The 22,583-nt window shown below is 45.6% G+C and overlaps 1 protein-coding gene and 1 long non-coding RNA gene across 4 annotated transcripts in view; one reads left to right on the top strand and one right to left on the bottom strand.

The window, feature by feature from the left end:
- Positions 1–4,355: 4,355 nt before the first annotated feature.
- Positions 4,356–5,592, top strand: LOC123118285 (uncharacterized). The gene is made up of 2 exons (XR_006457840.1): positions 4,356–4,702; positions 5,167–5,592. It is a non-coding gene; the product is annotated as an uncharacterized lncRNA (long non-coding RNA).
- A 69-nt stretch (positions 5,593–5,661) lies between these two features.
- LOC123118249 (protein PHYTOCHROME-DEPENDENT LATE-FLOWERING) overlaps positions 5,662–22,583 on the bottom strand; it is a 17,984-nt gene continuing 1,062 nt past the window's right edge. The window contains exons 2-12 of one of the 3 annotated variants that reach the window (XM_044538593.1): positions 15,860–15,935; positions 15,711–15,775; positions 15,567–15,644; positions 14,491–14,571; positions 11,076–11,237; positions 10,623–10,721; positions 9,255–10,552; positions 8,144–8,370; positions 7,926–8,053; positions 7,763–7,801; positions 5,662–7,675 (exon numbers count right to left, since the gene is read on the bottom strand). In XM_044538593.1, the coding sequence (XP_044394528.1) occupies positions 6,083–7,675; positions 7,763–7,801; positions 7,926–8,053; positions 8,144–8,370; positions 9,255–10,552; positions 10,623–10,721; positions 11,076–11,237; positions 14,491–14,571; positions 15,567–15,644; positions 15,711–15,775; positions 15,860–15,935 (3,846 nt within the window). In that variant the 3' untranslated portion in view covers positions 5,662–6,082. Of the gene's footprint in view, positions 7,676–7,762; positions 7,802–7,925; positions 8,054–8,143; positions 8,371–9,254; positions 10,553–10,622; positions 10,722–11,075; positions 11,238–12,264; positions 14,464–14,490; positions 14,572–15,566; positions 15,645–15,710; positions 15,776–15,859; positions 15,936–22,583 lie in introns of those variants that run through there. The other 2 variants (XM_044538594.1, XM_044538595.1) reach the window with 2 other exon arrangements.

The raw sequence follows: 22,583 nt of genomic DNA, 5'->3' as shown, positions 1-22,583 counted from the left end.
TGAGGTTGCTTGAAATGGCTTGATTTCTTGTATTATTGCTTGGTTTCCTTTCATAAATGTATTTTCCTGTCAAACAATGGAAAAACAAGTGTTCTTCTTTCTCGAAAGATTAGTGTTGGAAATAATCGATAAATACCGAAAGCACGGTGAAAACCAAGTCAAAACTCCTCATGAAAAGTGATAAATTCTCAAGCCATCAGGCACCATCATTATGGTGCGGCATCTTTGTGTGAGTTGTCTAGTCGAATGTCGCCACAACAGCCACCACATGCACGCCTTGCGTGGGGATCAGGAAGGTCTTGCCTTCGGACAATGCACTCGGGTGCGATCCCCTTGATTGATCGCAACTAATGCATGTAGTTGATGGGATGTTGCAGTCAAGATTCTGTCTAACAATCGCGACCTTTCGCCCAATGTGAAGACCGCTTTGACCGACAATTGATGGTGTCAAGCGGTGTGGAATGCAATCGGTGGCACAAGTTGGTTCCCTAACCATATGCCCCAGTCTGGAGACTCGGTTCTGAAGGTGAAGATCGGGAATGATCCTCTTTTGGACAACTGGCAATGACCTACATGGATATGACCAACCGTTCCTCGATGTGAATCAAAATTCATGATACATTTACCTACAAACCACATGCAAAGCTCTGAGATCGACACATTGGGTACCACTGAGGCCTTATTATAACATGCATGTTACTGTAACCTTTTATAGGGTTGGTAGAGTCCATCAAGGCCTTTCCTAAGGCGACTCAGTGTGTAGTCCATTCTTTCAAATAAAATCTCCTCAATCTGTAGGAGTTGGCGCCATCAGCGAGACCTTGAGGGACTCGAGGGCTACTGACGACGGGATCCCTCGGGGTAGGTGATGTGGAGCATCCTACGGACGTCGCCATGTCAAGAGTCCATTTGGCAAGTGACATGTGCGACATCTACATCACACACATAAAGGTGAATCATCTCCTTTACACGTGTTCATTTGACCCCTTTGAGGATGGTATATTACTAGATTCCTATCGTGTGCATGCCTAGGTATTATCGGAGCTTCGTGGACGATGAGGAGGAGTGCAAGCACCAAGGTACGACTACACCATCTGCGAGGGAAACTTGGAAGCGGAGATGGAAGAAGACGGAGCACAACAAAAGCTACAGTCACCAGACATCGGATGATCCACTGGACGTTCGGCCCGACCACACTCAGCCAACCAGAAGGCCAACAGCTGACGAGCTCTACAGCGGTCAGATGACCGACAAACCACCGGACGTCCGACATGTCCTAGCGCCCAGACGTCCGAGCTCCACCAGAAATCTGGCATCACCTGTCCAGAAGCAAACTGATGGAAGTCCACACACACCAGACATCCAGACCTGGGCCACCGAAAGTCCGACATCCAGCGAAAATCTGGCGCCACTTCACCCGAGAAGAATCAACGAACATCCAGCGCCCTCCAGACATCCAGTCCCTCGCGAACCACCGGACATCCGGTAACTACATGTGTGAAAAGTCGGGCCCGAGGCCCATGTATCCCTCTCCCGCTTACCCCTTCGTGGATTGTACTATAAATACCCACCCCCGCCCCTGTTCATTTCTAGGAATAGCTAACATTAGAACTACACTAGAACTTAGCTGATGTACCCCATGGTGGGATCTAGCTCTCCTATGGAGATCAAGACCTCTTAGGAAAAGAACCATCCATGGTTATCAAGACCTCCACTTGTGGAGAAGGATTCCCATCATAGAATCATAAAGACCTCCTTGTTCTAGGACTTGGGGAAGAACTATCTTGTTCCATCTCATTCATTGGATGATTTGGATCAGGGACCTATCTATGTGTATCTCTATTTGCATCTATGTGTGTGATTTGTGTTCCCTTCATGATTCCCTTTGTGTTCTTTGTGTTCTTTCTTGAATCCACCTCCAATTCGTGACTACCGGGTCACCATACGGTTTGCCCTCCCTTGAAGAGGATTCGGCCCAACATCCCAAATTGTCCGAGTCTTCACAAAGAGAATCACTCGGCTAGGCCGACATAATAAAACCCATCCACCAGCGTGCGCACGTTGTTCATCCGACTGAACCAGGCGAGGGGCATTGATGACCGACATTACCAATGATGCCATCAAATCTAGTTATATCGCGACACCATGAAGAAACATGTAACGGCCAACTTTTATTGTGGTTGTTGTATCCCGTGCTTCCCCACCCCTATATAAGGCAAAGCGGGGGTAGATTCTAGACAAGTTCGACAAGCTCAATAGGTACAACAAGATCACCCGCAAAAAAGGTACAACAAGATCACAAGGTACACATATTGCAACCTTCATGTTCACACAAGAGAAAAGCCATCTAGCAGGAGTAAGGTGGTACGGGTAGAAAAGGCGGGCGGGTAAGACATCCACTGTGTGAAATCCTGTTCTAGATCATCCACATGCGCCTTGCCTTCATAAAATCCTCAAATCATGAATATTGTTGTGAAATCCCCGCCACAAAATGTAAATATGTTATTTGCATTCTAGATATGAAATTTGCTCCCCTAAATGCATTCTTAATTTATTGAAAATATATATTTACTAAAACTTTGCAAATAGTACGTTCTCTATGTCATATTCACATGGGCTTTAAGAAGAATTTTGTGTGTGTGTGTGTGTTCAAATGCAACTTTAATCACTAATTTCTATCGAATATATAAATAAGAATTCTTCCAAAAAAATCATCAAGGGAAATATTTTTCAAAAAAAACTATTAATAATATTTTTGAATTCTAATTCATAATATTAAAATTATATATTTAGTCGAAAGTTTACATGCTTGGCTCAGAGCATCTCCAACAGCCGCGCCAAAAGACACGCGCGCGGCCCGGTTTCGCACGCTCCAGCGGTGGCGGCATACTAGCGCGCGCGGGAAGCGTTTGCGCGCGTGGGAGAAAGCAGCAGCTGGCGCGCCACTTCGCGCGTGCCTATAAAATCCGGCGCTCGCCACACGCTTCACCACACTGCCACGCGCCCTTCCCCTCGCCACCTCGCCGCTTCCAGTCTTTCTCGCCGCTTCCACAACGCCCCGCCACCACCGCGCCACCATGCCGCCGCCCCGCCGGGGTTCTTCGGGCTACCGCGGTGTCCGCGAGCGCCCCAACGGCTGGTACTCCGCCGATATCCGGTCCGACGACGTCCGGCTCGGCCTCGGCTCGTTCCGGACTGCGCACGAGGCGGCCCGCGCGTACGACGCGGTAGCGTGGCGCTTGGAGAGGCCCTCGTCGCAGATGAACTTCCGGGACGTCTTCACGCGCGAGCACGCGCAGCGCGTCACCCCTCCGGCTCGTCTCATCGCGGACCAGGACCGTGTGGACCACGTTCGGCTGCAGCGCCGCCTCCTCGTCGTCGAGGAGGATGAGCGAGCCATGGCGGAGTGGCGCTGGCGCCACCCGGAGGACGTCGCCACCGAGAACGCCTTCTGGGCAGAGAGGACGGCAAGGCGCCGCGCGGAGCATGCCGACAGGCGTCGGCGCAAGGCACTGGCCTTATCGCAGTGCGATATCGTCGAGGCAGGCGGGAAGTCGATCTTCTCCCCAACGATGAACGTTGGGATGACATGTGGCTCGATACCTTGGACAACACCACCGAGAATGATGATGGTGATGATGATGACAGCTGGGAGTCGTCGTAGTTTAGTTGCACCGTACTTTTTCTATCTAGTTGGACTGCAGTTCTATCTATATATGCTTCAGGAACTATGTAAAATATCTTTGTATCCTTTTTTATCTATGCCATGAACTATGTATTTTTTTTCTATGCAAAGTTATTAAAAAATGTTTGTGCGAGAGTGTGCGCGCTGCATTTTAGCGCGCCTGCTAGAGCTACGCGCGCGCTGCATTTTAGCGCTGCCGCTGGAGCCAGCGCTGCACGCCGCGCCAAACCTGCAATGGGCGCGCCGTAAACCAGAATTTAGCGCGCCACGCGTTCGGCGCCTGTTGGAGATGCTCCCAACATATGTCCAAAACATGTAAATTTTATTTCTTTTTGAAACTTCCAAAACGTCATTAATCTACTTATGGACATTTCAGTATCACTTATCCGGTCAACCGCTCAGCCTACGCAAATTTCATTCGGTGGATGTATTTGATGAAGGAAGGTGGTCACATTCTTGTCCGTGACGTCCTTTTTTTTTCCTTTAGAGGTTGTTCGTTATAAAGGAAGGTGATCACATTCTTGTCCGTGACGTCCCTTTTTTTTCTGGTAAACGTTTGCAATCGGTGAACCGGCCGAAATTGGGCCGGTCACCTCCTCGCGCAACGCACATCCACCTGGACCCACGCACCCATAAAAAACCTGCACCCACACGACCGCTTGCCCATTGCCCTCCACAGAAATCTTATCGCCACCCCACGCGAGATCTATCCAGTTCCTTCCCCTGTCGCCGTTCTCTCTCTCCGCCTCTCTGAATCCTCGACATCCCGGCGACTACAGTTGAGGGCGCGGAGCCATGCAAGCGGAGTGTTGCGTCCATGGACAAACTCCACCCCCTTCTCATTCCTGCAATCATGGATGAACTCCATCCCCTTCGTCACCCACACTTAGCCCTCTTTTTTCCCTCAACTGTTGAAGAAGTTGCAACCGGCCATGAAAAAGTTGCGTCCACAGTGGGAGGTGCTGGAACCTGCCAGGGAAAAAGCTACAACCACATCAATTTGAGGTGCTGGATTTGGTAATTTTTCTGCTGGAATCGCACTCTGTTTTGCTGGAACCGTATGTTCTTTTTGCTTCTAGACGACTACTGTAGTTTTTGTTGCTGAGATTTGTTTGCTACAATCACATTAATTTTCGCTACCACCATCTTCGATTTTTGCTGGAACCAATCAATTTTTTTGCTACCACCATCTGAGTTTTTGCTGCAACCAATGTTCTCAATTGCTACATCCATTACATGACATGCATCACGGTGTCATGTAATTTGCTGGAACCAGCTACAAAATTGCTCCAAGTGGCATGATTTTTTGTTGGAACCAGCATTTCTTTTTGCTGGAACTAGCTAATTTGTTTGCTACAAATCGACTACTGAAGTTTTTTTGCTTCCGAGATTTTTGCTGGAACCATCATTATTTTTGTTGGAACCGGCAAATCCTTTTACTTCAACCCAATACTGGAGGTTTTTGTTGCTTTTTTGGCTAGACATGGTGGTGCAAGTCGATGTCGGCGGCGAGCCGGAGACGGGGACCCTGGGATGCGGCAACCATGGCTAGAGGGCGCTGGAACCCTCCTCTGTTCAAGCTCTGCTGCAATCATGGTGAGCGGAGGCAGCCGAGGCAAGTGCCGGGCACGGCAGGCGAGCGAGGGTGACGGGCGCGGTGGCAACCAAGCATGGGAAGACAAGGACAAGCGCAGGGAGCCAGCGAGCGCGCGGTACTGTAAATCGGATGCTTAAGTGGCTTCAAACAGGAGGATACACATCTCTTGTCTTCCTTTTCTTTACTGTCATACGCCATTTTCTGACATATTCCCTCCATCCCGAATTGTATTTAGACGCATTTCACTGTGTAGATTCACTCATTTCAGCGACAGTTAATTCCGGAAGGAGGGAGAAGGTATTAAATATTCTTTTCTTTTCAAAGTTTAAATTTTGTACACAGCAATAATGTCAGTATGTTGCAACATCTACAAGTTCCAAGATAAAAACATGACAACTTTATTCACAATGAAATGGGCATACTTATTATAGGCACAACTGTTTCCTGGTAAAAAAAAGGTAAACAAGCACAATCGGCTATGACAATCGGCTATGTAGCAGATATACGTATCTAACAGCTCTAATTTAAACAAGAAAATGTAGTTCGGTTGAACAATGTATCTCCTAGTACTGAGCTCCTTCCTACATGCACTATTTCCATCAGCTACAACAATCTACATCACAAATCCCGGCGGAAAAAAGGGTTCCTCCAGAACAACTGCATCTATCGTTTATAACTTGCAGGAAAACTAATTTGACCTCAATTACCACAACAAACAAGAAAGCAGTGGCCGTCTTTGTCAATGCTTATATCTTCCATTATTGCGTATCCCCACGGACAGGATCAAATATTTGCAGTTACTACATGCTACCAGGACCTCCCATATTGGCACTTTGCAGCTGTTCCATTGGAGAGTTTGCAATGCTGCTGACTGAACCTTGGGTCTGTGAGTGTGAGCTCAACTGTGGACTTTGAGGAGGGCCTGGCGTCCCCACAGGATTGACTACATTGTTATTCACTTGTTGCAGAGCCCCTGAGCTCAATTGCGGGCTCATCGCAGCCATTTGCTGCGGGCTTATTTGCTGCTGCTGCATCACCAATGACTGTTGTGAACCAGCAGGCGAACCTACTTGTGCTGCCTGCTGCAAAGGAGATCCCATTTGTTGTTGCTGTTGATGCTGATGCTGATGCTGATGCTGCTGCTGCTGCTGATGCTGATGCTGATGCTGCTGCTGCTGCTGCTGCTGCTGCTGTAGTTGCTGCTGCTGCTGCTGCTGCTGCTGCTGATGCTGCTGCTGCTGCTGTGGGTTCTGTTGGAGTTGCTGCTGCTGCAGTTGCTGCTGCTGCAGTTGCTGCTGCTGCAGTTGCTGCTGTTGCTGGAGCTGCTGCTGCTGTTGCTGGAGCTGCTGCAGCTGTTGCATCTGCTGTTGGGCATTCATCTGAAAATTACCCACTGGCATCTTTGGTGGGCCCATTGGAGACATCATGGCCCTCTGCATGGGATTAAGGTTGTTTCTATTTAGTGAATGATGGCCCATCATCGCCAAGCCGGCAGAACTAGGAAGGATTGGTGAACCACTGCCAGGCAATCCAACCATTCCAGTCTGGGGGTAAAGGCTGGTCACCCTTTGTTGCTGAGCTAATCCCATACGCATCTTGGCAATAGCAGCAGGGTTCATACCTGGACGAAGCCCAGCTGCGGCAAGATTGGATGCCATTCCAAGGCTCATCTGATTGGGACTGTTCCCTAAGCCTGACATGGATCCCATCGGGGAGGACACTGACCGCACGTTGCCCATTCCCATAATATTTCCAAGACCGCTGAGGCCTACTACATTGTTAACCATGTTGCCCATGTTCACAGATGAGCCAGGCCCCATCATCACTTTTCTTGACATCTGCACTGGCTGTTGCTGCTGTACTTGCTGCATCATATGAAGCTGCAAGGAAGCAGGAGTAGCCTTGGTGTTACTCGTGTGGTTCGAGCCCATTGGGAGATTTGAGCCAGGCCCCAGCATCTGAGATAATGGGCTTGCTGGTAGCAGTTGGGGTCTCTGCATCTGGTTGAGAGGAAGAGATGTTTGTTGCTGAAGCTGTGATTGTGCATTCTGCTGCAGCTGTGGCTGCTGATGTTGTTGCTGCTGGATTAAATTTTGGTCGAGTTGTTGACTCCTTGGAGACATGGTTGCACCCTGCATATACTCTTGCTGCATTGGTACTGCCTGGTTGCTACTCCCAGATGGAAGCATCCTATTGGCAGAAAGTTGTTGCAAAGGGCTTCCAGATACCATATTTGCATGGGCTGCAGCATTAAGTTGCTGGGTTATACCTCCCTCTTGTTTCACTTCATTGGCTGTATTGTCTGCTAACATGCCTGATAGTCCACTGAGGTTACCAGGAGGGTTGCTGGGCACAACTTGATCATCTGCCTTATCATAGCCTTCTTTCTCCATCTAGGGTCAAGGGTTCAAAAGGTTCAAAATTCAGGACACTATCAAAATTATTAATTCCAAGCAATCTTTAGGGTAGTTGAAACTCACCCGAGCAATAAGTTGTGTTGCAAGCAAGTCGGCATGGTACTGATAGAAAAACCAATAGAGAGGTTAACCACAGGAAGAGAAAACACATACTATAAACCTGCTGTTTTCAAGTTTTTGGTACTTGGTTCTGCACGGGAGGATACAATCAGTAATTAATGCATACCTTGCTGGGTAATATGAGTGTACACTCATGTGAGTTCCGATTGTCGAAATCTTCTGGGTCTCCATATTGCATTCCCACTGTCCCATCAGGCTTATCCTTGAAAATGATCCGGAACGGCTTTGTAGGACCTGTAGGAAGTGATTTTAATCATACTAATCAAAGCTTCAACTTTAATCCTAATTTGGGAACAGATATACAATCTTGTGTAGATCACAAACCTTGGTATGAGCGGTTGGCAACAACAAAGTTCAGTATTCTGGTCCTAAAGGAATTTATTGTTCCACTCAACATAGAATTACAAAGAGGCCTCAACTCGTCTTTGTAATCCTCAGTATGGAAGCAACTGGAGAGAAGTGTAACAACTTTCTCTCGGCTTGCATTTATCATGGGCTTCCTATTATTAGATAACTTATCAACTTTGTTCTTCTTATTGTGCAGCTGATGCCTGAAACAAAATATGCCAACAGCTTCAGCTGCAATCATAAACAATCATATGCATATGAAAAAGATCGTAAAATGTCAGGCTGAAAGGTTTCTGATTTCAAATCTGCTGCCATAACTAAGCAATTCTACCAACTATGACCTGCTATATGACTGGATCAATGTTCAAGTAAAACACATGTCATGCCAAACAGGTAAACAGAACAAAATTATACAAGTCAACTTTATAATACTCCCTCCATTCATTAAGATGTTCTTATTTTTTTCTGAATCGGATGTATATAGACACGTTTTAGTGTGTTCGTTCACTCATTTCAGTCTGTATGTAGTCCATATTGAAATATCCAAAACATCTTATATTTGTGAACGGATGGAGTACTTTAATTGTATTAAACATAATAACATATGCAGGATAACTGACTCAAGGGAAGTGACATTTAGCGTTCAAAGCAATGTTAAAGCAGCATTTCTTTTCAGTTCTTTTTACCAAGTTACAAAAATAAGCGACACTCTGCACCTCCAAATTTCAAGAAGATTTAACTTGGACCATTAGGTTTTAGTATTGTATAGTACATTTGAAGAGGGAAAATTATGAAAGTTTAATGTATGAAAATATTTTTTGATAAATTGTCAATATCAATTATATACATTCTAATCCTACTAGGAGGTACTATCGATGAGTATCATTTGTCAAAAGCTAAACAACTAAATGCAGAAATTCCAGAGTCACATCTTCTTGTGACAGGAGGGAGTTATTGTACTGAAATTGTGCAGTCATAAATTTCCAAAACATATTTCTACAGGTAACCCCAGAAAATGAAAATAAACAAATTGTCAAACCAAAGCCGTAATGTAGAGTTAGCAGATTTCGCAAATGTTATTTCATACCGATTCGATATAGCCTCAATATTTCTAAATTTCTCAAGAATTGATTGGTCAGCCATTGATGTCCCAACGGAAGGGCTGCTAGCATTTGGTATAGGAAGCATGTTTGAAACACTGGCTGGGGACCCTACACTGCTTACAAGTGGTTGAGTCTTGGGGGCAGAATTTTTCCTTTTCGAAGGAGCAACCGAAGGCTGCTGCATCCGGTGCATAGAATCACTAGGACTGGAAACCACAGATGGGTATCCTACGGCAGCACTAGAACTCGTGGCAAACTTATTATCTTTATGTGATCCAATTGCAGCAGATGTTGCAGCAGAACCAAACTGGCCACCCATTGAACTGCTTGATATCTCTCCAGATTTAGAGGATACTGGAGACTGAACCATTGGTGCAGAAGAGACACGAGAGGCAGCAGCTAACTTTCTTCTCTGAAGCATTTCTTCTTTCTTCATGTCTTTCTCACTTGGACCCCGAGGATTCTGCCACTGTGCCATGTTCTGTAGATTGTTTCTAGCTGCTGCTTGTTGTGACAAGTGTTGAGCATGGGATTGCTGCTGATCGAGCACAGTATTTTCAGGGGGCATAGCCTGCAAGGGGTCTTTGCATCTGTCCATGCCATCCATCTGCTCTTGCTTAGCACCATATCTCAAACCCTGCTCTCTGAAATAAAAGGAAGCCCCTGAATCTTGCAGATTGTTCACCATTGGAGAAGGGTATCTCTGGCCATTCAATGAAGCATACTGCATCCCCTTCTTCCATTGCATGTCCTGCCCACCAAGGGCAGCTGATTGAGGCCGTATCTGCTGCCGCTGTTGCTGCTGCTGGATATCATCAGTGCTAATTGTTGGTTTTACTCTCTTAGGGTCTTGCAGTGGAGCTTCTTGTAGTTCCCTCTTCACAGATAGAAGGCCATTGTCATTGTAAGCCATCATGTGCTGAGATGAAGTGCTTGAATTGACTCCAGTAAAACTGACAGGACCTCCTGCCCCACGATCATTACCAACAGCAGAATAATTGATATTTTGCTGGACACCAGAATGGGACACCATTGACATTCTAGCTGCATCCTGTGAACTACTTGGTCGAAGTGGTTGAGAGCCACCTGACACAATTTGCGAAGTAATGTTATCAAGGACCTGGTGAGTAACATTGTTATTTGCAATACCCATCTCGTCCGTTTTGGTACTTTCAGACACCCTATCAATGCACACCTTTTTACCATGAGACATGTAACTGGATGTGACAATAACGTCAGGATTTTGCCTCAACCGCCTCTTTCTTCCAACACCAAGGTTTAACTGCAAGAAATGCAAAATACTTAAAATACACATATCTATAACAGTCCTTTGGCTCTGCATGTGGTTGTACCTTATGAGGAACAGGATCCTGACAAAGTCGGTCCAACTTTGGTGTAGGGTCTAAGCAAAGTGCTGGTTGTAGAGCTTTGACAATCCGTGACTCTGCCTCCTATACAAACAAGGACAGCAAGGAGCATAGATGAGAAGATATGATGAGGAACAGACTAGGCAAAAATTACATTACAGATCCATCTATAAACAGACTAGCAATGGCTCATGCAGGCCTTCAACTCTACATATATTTTACTTTACCATGTTATTTCATCATTATTAGTCAGCCAGTGAAGAACCAGTTTGACTGACCAAAAGTAAGAAGATGTTAGCTACTTGCATGCAAACTAGGTGTGAAAAACTGGGATTAGAGGGGCACACATTAGCAGATTTTGGAAGGAAAAGGAAAACAAAACATGTAAATCCATATTGCCATTAAAATGATAGGAGACTTCTTTACAAGAATGCTTACCATGAAATCTCTGTAACTCCATGAATCATCAGATAGCAGCATAATGTCCCTGACAACATTTTCAAATGTCATCTGAAGCTGCACTTTATTCACAGCAGGTAGTCCTAACTCAGCAGATGGTGCATGAACTTGACTGGATGCATGTTTTCGGTAGTCGCGTATCTAGAATTAAATACCATAAGAACAGTCAAGTACTTGAGAACCAGTATAAGTTAAACTTCTAAATGAGTTATGCTATCTCAGCAATAAGGTACACAAACCGTAACAAAACAAGCATGGCATGCAGCGTCGGGTTTAAATATTTTAATTGCTGTATTATCTCACAGTTATTTGGATTTTTTGTAGAAAATAGTAGTTGAAGGCTTAACATATAAACCATTTATAATGGGAAAAACTAATATAGCATACAAACTACTCCCTCCAGTTCACAAATAAGTGACGTTTTGGACATGCCTTCAAACTTTTCCAAAATGGATGTCAATATCGTTTTAAATATTTAGATTGGAAACATGAAAATCATATGTATATACTTACCTTGAAAAGTAGTTCCACAGTTTTCTTTGTTAATACTAGAGTCCCTTCATCCCACATTAGGCAGCACCAGAACTTTATGCAAATACCGAGGAGAGCAAACGTGGATGGTAAATGGACAATTATACCCCTGACTAAACATCTATGCAGCCGTTATTTCTCCTCGCATTGGGAGCCCTGCCGCTCAATCCAGCTGCGTGCACATTCCGCATTGGTCTATGCACGCATGCGCTGCATCAGTTATTGTGGGTGATGATGGGCCTGTGGGTGCGTTTGTTTATTTGTTTTTTCTTGACCAGTGAAGACAAGTGGGAGAAGCTTCCACTGAAAGGACAGACCCAGTGCATAGAAGCTCCCACACAAGGTGGGGTCTGGGGAGGGATTATAGGAACCTAGTCTTTAGGCTACTCATAGTGGAGAGTATCATATGTTAGTGCCATGCATATGATACTAGTCTATGATAATATCTTCATAGTGCATAGTACTCCCTCTGTAAACTAATATAAGAGCGTTTAGATTACTAAAGTAGTGATCTAAACGCTCTTATATTACTTTACGGAGGGAGTATCACAGATTAGTATCATATATCATCTTATTTATTGCCATGCATGACACATAGTAGCATAACATTTATTATGTATTATGATACGGTATCTACCTCTGTTACTCTAACCTCCTCTCTCTTCTTTAATTGTCTGCCACATAAGCATGTTTGCTAGTCCCAAGTGCATGATACCGGTTATGTTACCCCCACTGTGGCCAGCCTTAGTCTTACCCCTGCGAAGTGCAATGCAGAGAGGCTGGTTCGAACCCAGGACCTCTTGGCACAAGTGAGAAGCTTCCACTGAAATATATTAAAAGGATAAAATTACATAATTCCATGAGACATGACTACTACCTCAAACCAGAACTCTATACATACACAAGTACCAAGGAATTGACCATGAAGAAGCGAGGGAGGAAGGCCAAGTCATTGTGGAAGAGGAGCGAGAAGACACGGAAGAAATGCAGCCAAAGCTACAGCAGCCGGACGTCCGGCCTCCAACACGAACGTCCGACGTGACTCTGGACGGTCCAGCTTCTAGGCTGGATGTCCGATATGACGGGACCGTGACATCAGTACAAAAATCGTTAAGTCGGACGAAGTTGCTCTCTGACTTTACGTCCGGCCTCAACCCGAACAGTCCGATCCAAGATCTTCTTGCTCATGCTGCTCTTACTGATGAGCGCATTGTTGAGTCTCCCATGGAGCTCGTTCACCTTCGTGCTTCTGATGGTGATCCCTTGTCTGATCCGACACGTTATTGTCACCTTGTTGGGAGTTTTGTCTATCTAATTGTCACTCGTCCGGATATCTTCTATCCTGTCCATAGTTTGAGTCAGTTTGTTCCTGCTCCCACTTCGGCTCACTATAGTCACCTTCTTCATGTTCTACGATGTCTTCATGGCACGATCTCTCACCGTCATTCTTTCCGCGCTCCAGTTCGTTACAGCTTCAGGCCTATTTGGATCCTACGTGGGCTAGTGATCCCTCGGATCGCCGTTCACTTTCTGCTTACTTGTTTTCTTGGTGGTTCTCTCATTGCCTGGAGGCGAAGAAACAGACTGCAGTTTCCATTCAAGTGCAGAGGCTGAGTTGCAAGCTATGGCTCTTTTGACGGTAAAAGTGACTTGGTTACGGTGGTTACTTTAGTTCCGTGTGTCTGTTACCACACCTACCACCCTCTTCTCCGACAGTACAGGTGATATCAGTATTGTGCGAGACCCTGTGAAGCATGAGCTCACAAAGCATGTTGGTGTTGACGCTTCTTTTGTGCACGCTGGTGTGCAGAACCAGGTTATTGCTCTTTAGTATGTGCCTTCTGAGTTACAGTTGGCAGATTTCTTTATGAAGGCCCAGACTAGACCACAGCATGATTTTTATCTCTCCAAACTCAGTGTTGTCGATCCACCCTGAGTTTGAGGGGGGTTGTTAAGAGTATATTATGTTCAATGTATAGTCTGTGTATTCCCTACCAATTACGATGGATAATACCAAGAATGACCCGCTGCAGACGATTAGCTAAAAGTTTAGTCAATATCTTGAGACAGCTGTTCAATAAAGTGATTGGTCTATAATCTAGCCGACTCCGGAAGAGGTGTCTTGGGAATGAGTGTATAACCAGAGTTAATACTTTCTAGCCGACTCCCGAGAAAGTCCCAATGCAGGAGACCTTCCATCGGGGGAGAGAGATCCAGGACTCGCCATGGGTGGAGATGGAGGTGGGAGAGCGGCTAGGTGGGAGAAACGCCATTTGCAAGCTAGCATTCATGGTGACGGGGTCACAAGAGAGGCCAAAGCGAACGGCATAGGCTCAGGGTGCATGTGTGTTGTTCCTTTTTCCCAGAATTACACCACCAGGGGTAACAACGGAATTTTATTGCGTCAGAAATGGCTGCGCCACTCTTCAATGTACAAAGTTATTCAAATTGTACACCACTTTTTGCAGGACAGAGAGAGTAGCACCATGACAATATCCAATTTTTGCAGGACAGAGAGAGTAGCACCATGATGATATCCAAAACAGCACTTTGACTTATTTCGTGTTGTGTGCTACACATCCATAATTTGCAGTTCATGCTTGTCCAAAAGACCAAAAGTAAGGTTAGGAATTCCTGGTAAATCGCCATGATCTATTCTAGGATGCATGTGTGAATAATATAGGGTTGCTTTCAAAGATTGTCGTTAGAGAAAGCTAGCAAACCTTGTAGTGAAAAACATGCAGTAAACAGAACTATGGTAGCGGTGACAAGATGATTTTCACATTCAACGGTGCTTAGCATCTGACAGTTTAACTACGTGTTTGCTTACATAGCACGCCTCAAATCAGATAAAATAACTTACCTCACAGATAACTGAACCATTGTAGTACTTGCTTGGTATGTCATCAAGAATATCTCCAGGCAGCCTTCCAGCTTCAATGGCCTGCACGTGATGATGCAAAGCAGCTCATTTAACTGGACACAGAGCTACGATCATCATGACACGGTTTAACTATTTCTACTAACTTTAACCAGCTATTGAAGGATGTTTTGTTCCATCTTTTAGGAGGAGAACCAAGCACAAAGGAAATATAATGCATTTGTGTTGCTCGCAGACTCGTTTTAAAAAAATATTGACACCTATGGCCTGTCATGTGATAAGAATCAGCTAGTCTCCTACTACTGTTACTGCAGAAATCAAAAGATCATATCAATCTCTTTTTAGGCCTCCTTTGGCTTAGAGGAATTTCGTAGAAATTCTAAAGGATAGGAATTTTGTAGAAAAAATTCCTTTGGAGCCCTCTGGTCTGTAGGAATGGATTCCTATTCCTATGTAGGATAGGAACCAATCCTTCACATTTCAAAGGAAAAAAAAGATTAGCCAAGACTTAATGGAAAATTTCCTTATGAATCAAGTGACATCTCTTTCCCTATAGGAATTGAGATACATTTCATCTCACTTCCTATAGTTTTCCTATTCCTATGATATTCCTATCCTATGAAGTATGAACCAAAGGAGGCCTTAATGGGGAAACAGTAGGGGGCATCCCATTGGAATATAAATTATAATAACAAAAGAGGGCTTCCATAGAAGAAAAGTAAGGGGAGGAATGTCAGCAATAGGGATATGTTTTCGTTTCTCTCATCTCACCCCTGCTACCTAAACATGCATTGTCTCAGCGTCACGGCACCAAAACCATGAGGACGGAAGCCAGCAAGGGAGAGGCCCTACCTATTACGCTTGCTGTTGCAAGGACATAACAGGCATCAACTTTTCGTATCTAGTATACTGCTTGAGCATGTAACGTACAAAATATTTCATTAAAAAACTAGCCACGCAGGCATCAACTCTAATACAGTATACACATGAAAGCCTTTGACCAGATATGAAACAAGAAAAGAATTATGAAACCAATAAGCAAGCAATTCAATACTTACAGAAAACAATTTTTCTGACGCTCTATCATATGGATGCAGTGTTTTCCCATCCTGAACAGAGGGCTGGCAAGGATCCAGCTAAACACAAATGTGTTAGGTCAAAATATATTAAAATCTCAAGCCATTTTTAGCTGAAGAACGCACCACTGCTGACTTGGCGATGAGGTAACCTCTATCATAGAGACTGAAAGTGAAAGAAACTTCATGATCTGCAATACAATGTTGAAAGCTTAGCACAAAGAGGGGATAAACAAATACAGGACATATTAAATAAATATTTTCTCAGCCAATACCTGGCAAAATCGCCCCAGAGCATGCTGGTGAAATCTTGATGCCATTCGCATCATTAGCTCTCTCGACAATAGAATCCTACATAAAGAGAAAAGGTCAGCATTTTATCATATGGAGGACACGTGATTCTCAAGGCAAGAATAATACACATCAAAATTATGCCAACAAAACAAATAACCTAAAAATCTTTCAGGAAAAAATTCAAACAAAGAAAAGTAAGAACAAACAGCCAGGATAAATCTGACACAGAAACCTTTGCAAAGGATGACACTACCTAATCCTACAGGACAAAGTTAAGCTAAGTAAACAGCAGGATCTAAAGATTTGAACAGGCAATACTACCAAGTGAAAACATTAAGGGAAAGAGCTTGCTTCAACCCCCGAACTCTGTTCGCCCGAGCCGCTCTCGCGGGCGGCAGAGCGAAATCCTAGCCACCACCCGCGAGCGCCTCCTCCCTCCTCCTCGCCGCCGGCGGCAAAGCCCGGCTGGCGTCGGTGGCAGCGGGGCCTTCTTCCCTCCTCCCCTGGTGCTCTACGGCGCGGGACGCAGCCTGCTGGTGAGGAGTGCGGCGCTCGTGCGGCGGTGACGCGGCCGGCCGTGCTGCGGGCGCGGTTGTACGTCGGAGCGGCGGTGGCTGCGCGAAATTTCTGGTGGGGCGTGCCGGCGCTTGGGGAGGCGGGGCAGCTAGCTGCGGCGGCGGCTCCATCAAATCCAAGCGGTTGGCGACGAGGGGTGCGGCGGCACGGGCTGGGGGACGGCGGCCACATTGGTTGGGCTGGCTCCTGGCGTGGTGGGGCGTGCACAGCAGCACTTCGGGGGCTTGGTGGCGGTGCATGCCGGCCGGATTTGGCGTTTTCTGACGGGAGGCACGGGTTGGAGCATCGGCCCGATGTGGGTGCTGCTCCGGCTGTGGACGACGGCGGCGAGGTGGCTCGGTCCTCTGGGTGGCGGCTGCCATTCAGCGCACCGGCATCACGGCAGCTCGGCGGGTCAGCTGCGGCGGCGGCTGGATTTCCGGCATCTGCTCGTCTATAGGCTGCCCGTTTCGACCTTCGATCCTTCACCTCGTCGTCCGGCCGCTATCTTCGTAGAAGGGTTGCCCTTCCCCCATCTGCGGTTCATCACTCGTCCCACACCCGGCAGCAGGACCGAGCTCGTCTCGCGCCGGGCGGCAGGACCGAGCTCGTCTCGCTCCCGACGGCAGGACCATGCGTGTTTCGCGCCCGGCGGCAGGACCGAGCTCGCCTCGCACCCGGTCCGCGGGACGGGCCGATGGAGGCCAGGTTTGGCCGGCCTTTTGGGTCTCAGCACTGGGGGGCGCCAAGGGGTGCGAAAGGCGGGTCCTTTCCACTCGTTTCTTTGGTTGGGGTAGCGGCGGGTCTCGGGTGAGATGGTGTCAAGGTCTTGGATGCCGGGGCAGCAGCCCTGGTGGTGGTTCCACGGTGCTCATGGGCAGAGCCCGTGGCTCGGTGCTGCCCGGTTGCAACGGCCGTGTGGGCGGCGTGGTAGCCAGGGTGTGGCATTCGGTGGCGGTGTGTGTAGCCGGGGTGAAAACATGCTCTATCTTCGGACTGGCGGCGGCGAAGCTCGTTCCCTTCTTGAAGGCATCGTCGCGGCTCTCATTGCCCGTCGTGTTGCTCCAGGGGAAACTATAATCCTCGGATCGGGCGGTGGCGGCGGTCCGGTGTCGTATCCTTCCTGCAGGCGCCGCCTTGGAGCCCACAGTTCATCATATGCGGCCTCACTTCTTTGCGGTGGCGTGTTCACGGCGGTAGCCCCAGGCTGCTCTTGTAGTGCTAGGGATGGTGTTGATGCGCTCAGCGCCTATGTATCCTGTCTTGGGTGTGTGTTCGTGTGTTGCGGGGGCGTGCGTTTGTACCGGGTGCTGTTGATCATTGCTTTATATATAAAGCGGGGCGAAAGCCTTTTTCGGTAGATTTGAACAGGCTAATCTCCAGTGGAAGTGCAACACTCCAGATGGGTTAATCCCACACCAACACTTAGCATGCTTGGATGCATTATCTTTGGATTTTTCAGAGGTTTCCCAAAACAATACATAGCCTCTACTATTAAAGGGGAGTTCATTGTTGTAAATTCGCCTCAACCCTGCCCCTCCCCCGTTTGGTTTTTCTCCCTCATGTACGCCACCCCTCCCCCAAGTCCTGATTAACTCAATCAAATCTTACCAAAACCTCAACTAAATCAAAATTTTCCTTGTGTTCCCTTACCCATACCCAAATCAAATCAAATCTTACCAAGACCTCATCAAAATCATAACTTTCCATGTCTTCCCCTATCCATACTCAAATCAAATCAAATCTTACCAAATCTAGAATATGGTGAGTGTGAGGTATATGTCGGACATGACTGGTTTCGAAACACTAGAATATGTAGTATTGCAAAATGTGGAGTGTTTGGTTACAACAGATTGTGGTTTTCATTAGTCATTGCCCAGGTACCTAGGTATCTACCATTCTTAAGAAGTTGCTCCCCACTTCTTTCTATTCTCTTGACATGCCCACATCAGCGGCCAATCAGATCAGCGATTCTTCCCCACCCAGCCTTCCACTCATTTCCGCTGCCTACGCCCACCCGATTTTCCCCTTGCAGCTGACATTCTAAAAAAAGCTACACGCGGGCTGTCCCTGCTAGCCCATGTAAAAGGCAGGCCTGGCTAAGTTGGTTTGCCCTTCTAGCCCATGTCACTCATCGCACTAGGTCGCTCGGGCTTCATCTTCCGCTCGCTGCCGCCCTCTCTTCTACACGCCGCCGTCGCTTTCTCTTCTGCTCCACGCCATGAAACGGCAGTCACTACTATACATGAAACAGCAGCATTCATCTCCCCTCATTGCTCCGCTTTCCATTACCACACCGCTCTCTCTTCCGTTCATCGTCGCCTTTATCTCCAAAAAGACGTTTGCGAGCACGCACGATTTGTAGCGTTCTACTCTATGGCCATAGCCCTCCACTCTGGTTTGGTGATGCTCCCTACTAACAGCCACCATTGGTTTCTTCTATCCCCATGCTTAAACGTTTTGAATTTTCCATCTTGTGCTCCGGATTCTGGTATGTATGTAATTCGTGTACGATTATGATTACTCCTTGATGAACTCATCTTAATTTCCATATATATTTTTATGATGCATGTACAATTTCTTCCTCATCATTATTCATATTTCCCTTGGACTATGGTCAAGCAGAGTACGTGATTGCTTGACCTGTAATATTCTACATGCAGGCGTCGTGTGTTTGATGTCGATCTACTGAAGTTCCATTACAATATTCTAACTCTATCTGATTGTTTAGATTCTTGAGACAATCCTTCAGGTTAAATAGTCTGTCACTAGATAAAGAGGAACCATAAGTTAGAGTAGGAGCCAAGGAAGATCTCAGGTGACTTCGAACAATATTCATCTTTATTACTTTCATGTGTAAAATTTTATGACATCAGAGGGCTTAAGCTATTCTGTATTTGTACCTTCAATTTGCAAACTTATAATTGCACTTCACATTTTGCAGGCAACCTTCAGGTGATTGTCCCCCACTGAACCTTCAGGTTTGCAGGCTTGATTTTCCTTTATATAACCTCAATTTAGAATCAGATTAAGGAAAAATGTTGTAATAGTTTAATGTGAAGCTTTATAAACGGATTTGTTTATTTGGAAACAATATGTATTGTACTCCCAAGGCCTACGTAGGTATGTCTGCCTTGCTGTTTCAATTGATCAAATGTTAATAACCAGCATTCGGTCACTTCTTAATTTTGTTCGCCAGTTACATACTAGCTGCTTTCAATTCTTCTTAAAAATAGAACTTTATGTTTACAGGTAACCATGACAGCGGATATTTGGTCAGCCATGCCAGAGTACAATCTGGTCATTTCTAGGTTCTAAACAAGATTTAAGATTTAGTCATTTTTTCTTTACATTTTGTGAATGCATATAATATTTTCATCTTTAGCATTGTTTTCCTCACATGTATAATGTATTAGTTTTTTTCCTACCTTTTCACGAGACTCTTTATCTTGAAATTCCCGCAGCAACGCGCGGGGTATCCTCTAGTTTTTCAAGTTTTCTAGACAAACTCATTACCTCTTTTCTCTTAATCCAAGAAGCACAGCACCAACAATATTGACCCAGTTTCTATTATACGCGTATTGACTATAGTAGACATGGCATTCCTGCTCCTTCAAATTAAAGTACTGTCCCGGCAAAAAGAAAGCACCTTTACTAAAAGCGTTTGTGTGGACCTGAGAACAGAAAAACACATTGCTTCTGCTGATTGTATCAATGATGCTCAAATCAGCAACCGGCCAAACCTACAGTACACAGAGTTACCAAGAGCAGCATGCTCTGGGTTTTGAACTTAGATTAGTAGAAGCATTTATCAGATATGTTACAGTAAAAATAGTGGACCTTCTGGTGATAACTACTCCCTCCTTTCGGAAATAAGTGACACTGTTTTATTTCAAATTTGAACTAAAACAGCATCACTTATTTCCGAACGGAGATAATACAATGTACTCCTTTGTTTATCCGCTCTTATTAGCCATGAGGAGGAAGCTGGAAATTTGAACGGGGTCCAGGTGTGCAGAGATTCTCCAAAAATATCTCATTTATTATTTGCTGATAACTCTCTTATTCTTATGAGCAAATACCCAAAATGCAAACACTCTTCGTGGAATCCTGAATGATTATTGTTCAGCCTCGTGTGCAGAGATTCTCCATAAATATCTCATTTATTATTTGCTGATAACTCTCTTATTTTTATGAGCAAATACCCAAAATGCAAACACTCTTCGTGGAATCCTGAATGATTATTGTTCAGCCTCGGGTCAATTGGTGAGTGAAGCCAAATGCTCAATACTTTTCAGTCAAAACACAGATGTGGAGGTGAAGGCTGAAGTGTGCCATATTGTGACCGAATCTCTTTCGGATAAATACTTGGGACTTCCACCGTGATTGGAGTGGACCGGGTTGATTGTTTCAAACATATTATTAAGAGAATTCTGGCTATGGTGAATGGATGGAAGGAGAGAACTCTCTCCTATATGGAGGTAAGGAGGCTCTGTTGAAAGCAGTGGCCCAAGCCATCCCAATGTATGCGATGAGTGTATTTAAATTCCCGAAGTAAATTTGCAAGGGGATCAATGATGCAATGTCGCAATATTGGTGGGGTGATGAGGAAAACCAACGAAGTATGCATTGGTTTGCTTGGTGGAAGATGTGCGTGCCTAAAGAGAGAGGAGGTATGGGTTTTCGAGATATCCATAGTTTCAATTTGGCAATGCTGGAGATTAATTGATAACTATGGATACCTTTATGCTCGTGTGCTGAGAGCAAGATATTACCCCTCTGGTGATACATTAAACTGTGAACTAAAGAAGGGATCCTCTTATGTCTGGCAAAGTATTTGGGCTGGCATCCAAACATTCAAAAAAGGTTACATTTGGAGAGTAGGAGACGGAGCGAAAATAAATATTTGGAATGATTGTTGGATTCCAAATAGTGCATCGAGGAAAATCATTACAGTGCGAGGTAATCAAGCGCTCAGTAGAGTATGTGAGTTAATAGACCAATAACAGGAGAATGGGATGAGATATTAGTGCAGGAAAAATTCTGGCATATTGATGCAGAGCACATCTTCCAAATACCCATATTCCACAAAGATACTGAGGATTACATCTCATGGCACCTAACGAAGAGTGGAATTTTCTCGGTACGATCGGCGTACTACAAACAGTGGGAAGCAAATTATGATGCAGATAATATGGGGATGACGAATTTTTATTCGGCGCTTCATCCAGTATGGAAGAAGTTGTGGAATCTAAAGGTACCAGCGAAAATCAAAATTTTCTTATGGAGATGCTTACACAATGCCATCCAGTGTTTTAGTGTTCTAGCAATCGTCATGTTGGGAATATATTTCACTGCCCAATTTGTCAAGCTGGTGCGGAGGATATTGCACATCTACTTTTCACATGTGAGAGATCAAAGGCAGTTTGGGACTCTCTTGGGATCTAAGCGGATATTTCTTTTGCCACTATGACAGATAGATCGGGAGCAGCTGTGTTGGAGTTTATATTGTGTGACGACTCCTACCAGCGATCATACACGGGAGCGGTCGAATTACCAGAACTTGTAGCGACTGTTTGCTGGTATCTATGGTGGCAAAGAAGACAACTTGTCAGAGGCGATGATGTGCAAACTCCAGAGAGAATAGCTCCCGCTGTTATTGCGTTGGCCCTTAACTATGCTCGTGCGACAGGGATAACCAAGGTCACTCCAAGTGGCTGGTTTTTCTGTCAGGGCAGCAGGTATTGAATGTCGATGCATCTTTTTCAGAGGGTGAATATACCGGTGCATGTGGAGCAGTTATTCATGATCATCGGGGAACTTCCATAAGAGCATCAACGGCAAGGTTGGAATATGTAGCTGATGTCGTCTCAGCCGAGGCAGCGGCAGCGGCGCTACTCGAGGGACTTAAGTTAGCTCATAATACTGGATGTTCTAATTTGGTGGTGAGAACGGATAATACTACGGTGGTGGACACTCTGAATCATAATGAAGGACGCTCCATGGTGGCAGTGCCGGTGTTAGAAGATTGTCGTAGTATCTTAGTAGATTTCGGGAAGGTTACTATTGACCATTGTATTAGAGAGTCGAATACTGTAGCTCATGAGTTGGCTATATGGGGACGGCGAATATCCTTTCTGTTTGGGATGA

The sequence above is a fragment of the Triticum aestivum genome, chromosome 1B (genome assembly GCF_018294505.1).
Source record: "Triticum aestivum cultivar Chinese Spring chromosome 1B, IWGSC CS RefSeq v2.1, whole genome shotgun sequence".
NCBI lineage: Eukaryota > Viridiplantae > Streptophyta > Magnoliopsida > Poales > Poaceae > Triticum > Triticum aestivum.
Note: the sequence above shows the minus strand (reverse complement) of the source record. Positions and strands in the feature narration are given on the sequence as shown.